The 8618-nt window shown below is 47.7% G+C and overlaps 1 protein-coding gene across 1 annotated transcript in view; it reads right to left on the reverse strand.

The window, feature by feature from the left end:
• The window catches only part of C1R (complement C1r), a 17954-nt gene extending 10156 nt beyond the window's left edge, over positions 1-7798 (reverse strand). Inside the window, 4 exon segments of the mRNA XM_033173349.1 lie at positions 1666-1806; positions 3860-4052; positions 5643-5883; positions 7681-7798. Of these exon segments, the coding sequence (XP_033029240.1) occupies positions 1666-1806; positions 3860-4052; positions 5643-5883; positions 7681-7682 (577 nt within the window). The 5' untranslated portion in view covers positions 7683-7798.
• Between the last annotated feature and the right edge of the window lie 820 nt (positions 7799-8618).

Here is an 8618-nt window from a genome sequence, read left to right on the forward strand (position 1 = left end):
GGTTTGCTGAAAGCCAGGTACCCACAGAGCATCCTTTCCTTGTAGGTGGTCCATTTTTCTCTCTTCCACCACACTATTCAACTGGAATAACAATCAGTCCCTGTTCTGTAGTCACAATTTCTAACACAGATTATAGACCTCACCTATATCAACACGGATTCACCACAGCCAACCACAAATGAACAATCACACCCTACGCCTGTGCCCTCCTGGGTTCCCTACAGAGAACCTACACAATCAACGCTGACACCAAACCCTACATATATTAAGGAAAATAGAAACATCGTCACCCCACCTCACCCACCCACCCCCATCCCACCCACCTCCTTTCCCCCTTCTCTCCCTAATGTCTCAACAACCGAAACTGATTTGTAAAAATGTTACACGGAAAAAATACGAGAGAGACATTGCACACACTTTTGTAAATCAAGAAAATTGTTAATAATAATAATGGTTAAAAAATGGATTGAAAGTGCAGGAAAAGCTCCCCTTTTGTCGCTCCGATGACCCTACTGTGAACGCAACAGATTAAATGGGATTGTGAAGGTAGCTAATCCATACTCAGTTTTATCTTCAGTGTGGAGCACGTGGCTAAAACAGGAATACCGAGCATTTGTGCAGCATTTGCCATGTTCAAAATACTTCACATGCATGATTACAGTAATCTTTACATCCACAATGTAGCAAAAACCAGTACCATTTTCTATACATTGAGGGTGTGAGACTGAGGCCAAGAGAGAGTGGCTTACTTAAGAAATTAATAAATAATAATACTAATTGTTGTTGTTGTTTAGTCGTTTAGTTGTGTCCTACTCTTCATGACCCCATGGACCAGAGCACGCCAGGCACTCCTGTCTTTAATAATAATATAATAATAATAATAATAATAATACCCCACCATCTGGCTGGGTTTCCCCAGCCACTCTGGGCAGTTTCCAGCACATATAAACATGTAATAAAACATTCCCAATATAGGGAAGTTTCTAATGTTTAGCATTTTCTTCTGTTTTTATGTGATTAGACTAGAATGGGTGATGTCTTAGACCACAGCTCTCCATAGGCACTACAATGCACCAGCCCTCCATATCCACCCATTAGCGTTCTACAATATACACACTATACTTACAGCGTGCTTTCGAAGCACACTGTTCCCTCAAAGAATTCTGGGTGCGGTCAGTTGCTGTGAGGCATCAGCAACAGTGCCCAGAATCATTCAGCAAGTGATTTCAGCTCTCACATAGCAGGCAGGAGACAGCTTCTTCATGTGACACTCTTTATTCAGACAAACAAGACTGGGGAACTGAGGAGAGGGATGCTACATTTATAGGGACAGAAAGACTGGCTAGAAAGCATACATTTTGGAGGGAACAATCTCAATCAATCACAAGCTGCCTTTTGGTGGGAACCAATAAGACTGAGGATCCAAATGCAGCAACTTGAATGAACCAATAGTAGCTGTTCCATCTGGAGCAGGAAGGCAATTACTTTCCCCTAATGTGAATACAGACAATAGTAATACAGATATCATAACCCTTGAATCAATACACAACACTGTCGGTTGCTGTGAGGCATCAGCGACAGTGCCCAGAATCCTTTGCAGCGGGAAATGTGCTTCAAATGTGTTTCAGAGGTATAGTGTGCATACAGCCTGACTTGTCCTCTTACCTTTACAGGAATGTTGGTCACTCTGGAGATGGTAGCCAGGCTGACAAGAGCAGAAGTAGCCCCCTATGTAGTTGTGGCAGAAGTGCTGGCACCGAGGTGCGCCATCTTCGACATCGTTTTCAAGGGCGCACTCATCCAAGTCTGGGGATATCCCACAACGAGAGTTAGAAAGGGTTTATACATTAATTTGGCTTAAAGGTTTTCAGGGGTTTCGATTTGATGACTCTCAGAGTCCCTTCCATGATTCTATGCTCTGTGATTCTAATCAGACTGACCTTTAACCTTTAGTAAGGTTAAAGCTTACTGGGAATTGATATATAATGAATTGAAAAAAGAAGTTTAAAATAACATTTAAACCCAGAAGCTTTCCTTTGGGGGAATTAAAGGGACAGAACTACTCAAACGGTATAGAAATTTATTTATGTATGCGACTACAGCGGCAAGAATGTTATTTGCCCAAAAATGGAAGGAAGAAGAAGTCCTAATGAAAGAAGAATGGATACAAAAACTAATGGAATATGCAAGAAATGGCAAAACTTACCGGAGAAATAAGAAATCAAGATAACAAACTTTTTATAAAAGAATGGAAATGGTTTATTGAATATTTACAAACAAACTGTAAACAGAGAAGAACATTGGCAAGATTATTGTAATAAACTGCAGTTTTATAAGAGTATACATTTAAAGTAGATGAATAAATGATTAAGTTAAGTTAAGTTGGAATATGCAGAAAATATTAAAAAATAAATTTAAGGAACTGGAGAAAGAGGGGGAAGGAAGTCGAGTTTTGAAATGTTAAAATGACTGTAAAATTATTGAAATGTATAAAATTGAAAATCATATGTGAACATTTTAAAACAATCCAGTCAGACTGAAGCTGGTTTGGGGGGGGGGGAAACCCCCACATCAAACAGCAGTGTTTGTCAAGAAACTACGGGATCAATATGAATTGTGTCTATATTGTGCAGCTTTGAAAACTAGCAGTGAGAGCACAATGGGTGGCAGTCTGAACACACCTGACACAGGGGGGAGACATTAAACTGAGAGACCCCTCCCTACTCACAGTAGTAAGCTTTGTCCATAACTCCCCAGTCAGGCCTCTGCCTGTACAGTCGTACCTCAGAAGTCAAACGGAATCCATTCTGGACAGGGCCGTCTTAACCATAGAGGCTAGTGGTGTGGGGATCCACGCCGTCATGTTCTGGAGGGCGCCATGGAAGAGGCGGAGGCTGGACGCGGCGCCTCCCAGCATCAGCTCGCTGCCCTCGTCCACCTCCGCCATGCTGCGCTGTGCCCGGAGCCTCCTTTTGGGAAAGTGTGCCATTGCGGCTGCCCCCTTTCCGGCATGCCCCGCGCCCTCCCGGGACGCGCGCCACGCCTCCATGCAGCCAGCCAGCCAAACCCAGCGCACAAACACGAGCGTGCAATCGGGATCTTGGCTATGCATATGAGAAGCCGCAGGACCCGGCAAATCCATAACTTTCTGGGATCCCGATTGCATGCTCTTCTGTGCCTCCCTTGTGCTCGGGCGCCGGGCTCAACTGGCTGGCTGGCTGCAGAGAGCAAGTGAGAGCAGTGCCTCTGTTGCTGGCTGCCTTGGCAGCCTCCCTCCCTCCTTGCCCTCCCCCAGCCAGGCACCGCTGCCGCAACTGCGAAATGACAGGCGAGGGGCGGGGAGGAGCTTGAAGGTTTCTGCGCAAGAGTTGTGGGGAGGCCAGGAGAGGAACGGCTCCAGAAGTATTCCTCTCCCCCCTCCCCGGACACACCCCTTCTCGCCATTTGCACATGCACGTTGCATACCATGCACCCCCGTGGGAAACCTTTCCTAAAAATGGTCAACAACTTTGGGGGCCCCCCCACCTAAAAAAGGTTGCCAATTCTGGGAGATGGGGGGGCGCCGCCGGAGGGATCTTTGCACCATGGCGCCGGATATGCTTAAGACGGCCCTGATTCTGGAAGTCCTTTCAACTTCCAAAATGTTTGGAAACCAAGGTGCGGCTTCCGATTGGCTGCAGGAAGTTCCTGCAACCAGTCGGAAGCCACAGAACCCGCACTGGACGTTCGGGTTCCAAAGAACGTTAGCAAACCGCAACACTCACCTCCGGGTTTGCGGCGTTCGGGAACCCAAACGTTCGAGTCGAAAGGTAGTTAAACTGGCATCATTTGCATCAGAGAATGGAGGCTCTATACTCACCCACTGCTTGATAATAAGCTTGGAAGCCCTTGTAGAAGACATTGGTGCCATTTTCTTCATTGGAGAAGTCGGAGTGGAACAGCAGCCGCATTCGGTTCCCGGCTGACAAAATCTCTTTGCCTCCAGGGTGGTTGCCGGTGGTTGAGTCTTGCTGGCCGCAGTACCGGCCTAAGTCTTTCTTGTTGGCTGTAATCTGCCAGAACCCGATGAGAGGAGGAGAAAGCATTAGAAACAGTGGTTTTAATAGACCAAGATCCAAGGAACCTCATCCCTAGGTCTGCATGCACCCAAGCCAAGCGGGTTTCCAGCTTCCATTTCTTAAGCAGCGGTGTCTCTTTGAGGAGGGCGCCATGTTGTGGTGAATTGGTTTTGAAACTGGGGGGGGGGGGTGGGTTAAAAAAAACAGTGCCGCTGCTGTATGTTGGCCTGCTGTTTGAAAAAGAGGGAAAGGCCCTTGGATGTGCCTAAAGTAGCTCAAAAAGAGGAGGGGAGGTAGGTTGTTGACATCCGTCTGTCTCAAGAGACAATGGAGTGCACCTCCATGGGTGAAGTCAAACTGTTGCTTGAGCAACACCAAAGTGACCTCCCCTGGGTGCAAGTCTGGGCAGTGTCGATGGAAGTCCTGGGCTGCCCCCCCTTCTTGGTCTCGCTGATGTGGTCCAAAGGAAAGCAGAGCAATACGTTTGGCACCAGCTTGGCTACAGGAGTTGCTGGAAGGAGGCTTAAAAGGCGCCATCCACTCTGGATTTGCGTATGGATTTGTCAGGAGTCCAGGTTCCCAGCTCGATAACACAGTAAGAGTAGGTAATTAAAAAGGGGAATTTATTGCAAAAACAAACAGATAGCTCCGGACGGCTCTGACAAAGCCTCCGGCATCATTACTCAAGATGACCCTTCTGAAAACTTTTTCCAGCCGCGACAGAAGAAATTGAACTTCCGACTCTTACGTCTCTTGTTTTGCTTCCTGTCTAACAGCCCTCCCATTCGCCGGCACTTAGGACTGAGTGGATCAGCTCCAACCTCTTCCTGGGAGCTTTGGCTATGTTCCCGCCTGCTCTCAGCTACTGCCTTAACAGCCGGTTCGTCAAGGTCAGGAAGAGCCGAAGTCTGCAGCTGCCGGCTCTCTCCTGTGTGACTAACATCTAAGCCTCTCTGTTCCTGGCTGCTTTCTGCAGTTGGCTGCAAATCTTCTCTTGGAGCTGGCTCATTCCTGACAGGTTTACTCCTTAGCCTTTTCTTCTCCTGAAGATGTCCTGCAAGGCAGCAGGGGTTTAGGATCAGAGCTTTCCTTCTCCTAGATGGGCTACCTTCCCAGGTGGATGAGCCCCACCTACCCCTCACTTCCCTCCGCAGCACATGCAGAAACCACCTTCTTGACCACTGGACCCACTATTGGTCTCATCTGCTCAATCCACCAGAACCTGTCTTTGCATGCAGGGGAAGTCCCTAACTCACCAGCTACCCTCACCTGGTTTAGCCAGCCAGTGAAAGCCATTCCTGGGATGTGGCTGCTGTCACATGCCGACAGCTTCTAGGAGCCACAGGTGAGAGCTGAGTGCAGGGTGGGGACCAAAGGTGGACAAACTGCCCCAGAAGGAGTGCATCATATCCCCCAGCAGAGGTACTACCCCACCCCAATACCCCACACACCTGTGGAGAGAGGGAAACATAATCACAGAGCAGAGACTTGTGGGGCCAAGCTATGGAAAATGGAGATTCAGCCACTTGGAAATGCAGCAAATACTCTGCCACCCACTCTGCATCCCAGGCTCTGTCCACACACCTTGACGTAGTCATAAGTGCAGTCCTCAGATGGCTCCAGATCGAACTGCCAGAAATTCAGCTTCACTCTGAAGCCCTTTGGCACAGAAATGTCCCAGGTACTGTCATTGTTGTTTGGGTACGGCTTGGGGTAATTGGGGGACCTGACCTCACCGAAGAGCTTCCTTGCGGTTGGCGTGGAACTGACAGCTCCAAAGATGAAAGCTCCTTGCAGAAGGAGGAGTCGGAGGAGTCGGGGGAGCCTGTAAACGCAACACACACATTTGAGAATGGAAGACATGACCAAAAAGAAAAGGAACTTGGTGCTGAAGACCCTCACATTCAGCACTATGAAAAATCTGCTTGTGTTGAAATGTTTTTGCATCTGCTTCTGATAGTCAGAGGATGGGCAAAGGAGCAAGGTTGTGATCTCAAATCATATTAAATATGTGAGTTAGCTACTATTCCTGATTTTGAGGTGTCACCAGGGATTCCCTGTGTAATTTTAAGCTTATTTGTGTAGCCTTAAGGGCTAAAAATTTGCTTTTAAAAAAATAGAATAAAAAATAGAAGCTTATATTTAGCAGTTCTGCACTTGTGCAGTAGTGATTATTGCACAATCACACTATAACACACCTCTTTATGTGAGCTAGAGATGGAACTGGGTCTTGAATCTTTGGGCACAATTATGGATGTGCTGGGAACTGATCAAATGCACTAAAAAGGGTCCTAATTTTTTTTCTAGATAAGGCATAAATCAGCACCCATTAAATGCGAGGTGGCTAGTCTTTGGCCAGTCTTTGGCCCTGCAGATGTTGTTGGTTTCCAGGTCCCATCAACCCTGGTCATTAACCACGCTGACTGGAGCACTATAGACCTGGATCCCTCAGAACTGGCATGACAGCAAGAGAGCATCATGAACTCGGTGGTCCTTGATGGCTACGCACATCTGTTCAGAGACCCTGCAACCAGTGAGGAATTGTTGCAGGCAGCGCTGAGGCCTAGCGAGGAGCCACAATCCTCTTGTGCAGTTCTTAGTTGTGCTTCCATTACTCCCAAGGCAGCAGCTTTTGATTTTGCTATTTCTCTGAGTATGTTCTAAGCACTGCTCTTTTAGACCTGAAGGCCTCAAACTTTCCAGAGAAGGGGCTGGGGGGGGGAGAGAATCACCAGCCATTCGCAAGAACTAAAGGCTTTGGGTCTATACACCCCTGCTTTGACTAGTGTAGTTGTGACTACAAAGGGTCTTGGAAGAAGCACCCTGTTGAGAGAAGAGAAGCATCTAAATGGAAGTGCCAGCCTCTTCAGGGGGCTGCTAGAGCAGACTGAGAAAATGTCAGGTTAGCTGTCAACCTTCCCTTTTTTGCGGGAAAAGCCAGTGTGGTGTAGTGGTTAAGAGTGGTAGACTTGTAATCTGGGGAACCGGGTTCGTGTCTCCGCTCCTCCACATGCAGCTGCTGGGTGAAAAGCGGGATATCAAATCCAAATCCAAACTCTATCAGTACTATAGTCTATAGTATAGTACTGATAGGGGAATTTCCCGCAAAAAAGGGGGAAGGTTGACAGCTATGGAGACATCTTTAGACTATACGTTGCACTCCCCTAAAGCTACCGGTAAATGCTGCTCTATAGGTCACTTCCCAGGGGGTTTCCAGTTGAGGTTAATACTGCAAATGGGCCATTCAGATATTGCAAAGGGGTTGTTGGCAATAGCTTGTTGTTGTTTCAAACCTTATTGAAATTTCTCCAGAAAGAGTAAATGGGGACTAAATGGGGACAAAATATAGGCTGGCATTTTGGTGCCAATGAAGTCGGGTGAACGCTGCAAAAAAATAATAATCTGCATGCACGAAGAGCACCCATCCCAGAACAAACACCCATCTGGCAGCAGCCCCAGACACCATACTTTGTCCATGCATTCAGCGTCATTTGATAATGGAGACACTGTAATATAGTCTTTGGGTGTTAGATTTGACCCCAGGCTTTGCCAGAGTAAAGCGATTCCTTTTGCTGCCGTTACCCATGCCACCCTCTCCCTTCGCGGCACAGTCAACACTCACATGCTTCCAGACTTGAGTTAAACTCTCTTCCTCCCTCCCGTTCTGGTGGTCTGTGCTTGGGAGCTGCAAACAGATTTCAACAAGCACTTAACCCTGTTAAACAGTGATTTGGGGAAGTTGGGGCAGACCTTGCTGAGAGGGAGGGAAGGGGGAGATAACTAGTTTCCAAAGTCAGTTGGGCAAGAGAGGTGGTTTCCTTTCTGCTGTATTCTGCTGCCCTCTGCTGTCCTCACAGAGGTGGAGTGATGGACAGAAGCTTTCACAATCAGAATCCAGAAGAGTAAAACACACAAACAGTTCAGTTGTGCATTAACTGCAAAGGTTGTGACCCTTGCAAAGCTCCAACCCACATCAGATGCAGGAGCAGACAGCCACAAGCAGCACTTCCAAAAAAACCAAAACACATCGCACATCCCCAGTGCCTTCTCCTCCAAAGGAAATCAAAGCATGGGGTGTGCTCCCCTGAAATGTCTCACTGCTTGGGGAAATGGGGAGCTTGGAAGAATAGAAGTAAGTAACATCCCTAGGACATGTCAACATGCAGTTTGCCAGTCCTTAGGTAAAAAAGGTAAAGGACCCCTGGACAGTTAAGTCCAGTCAAAGGCGACTATGGGGTTGTGGCGCTCATCTCACCTTTAGGCTGAGGGAGCCGGCGTTTGTCCACAGGCAGCTTTCCGGGTCATGTGGCCAGCATGACTAAACTGCTTCTGGCGCAACGGAACACCGTGACGGAAACCATAGTGCCATTTACCTTCCTGCCACAGCGGCACCTATTTATATACTTGCACTGGTGTGCTTTTGAACTGCTAGGTTGTCAGGAGCTGGGACAGAGCAACAGGAGCTCACCCTGTTACAGGGATTCGAACCGCTGACCTTCCAATCAGCAAGCCCAAGAGCCTCAGTCTTTTAGACCACAGCGCCACCCACGTCCCCAGTCC

The sequence above is a fragment of the Lacerta agilis genome, chromosome 16, assembly GCF_009819535.1.
Source record: "Lacerta agilis isolate rLacAgi1 chromosome 16, rLacAgi1.pri, whole genome shotgun sequence".
Lineage (NCBI taxonomy): Eukaryota > Metazoa > Chordata > Lepidosauria > Squamata > Lacertidae > Lacerta > Lacerta agilis.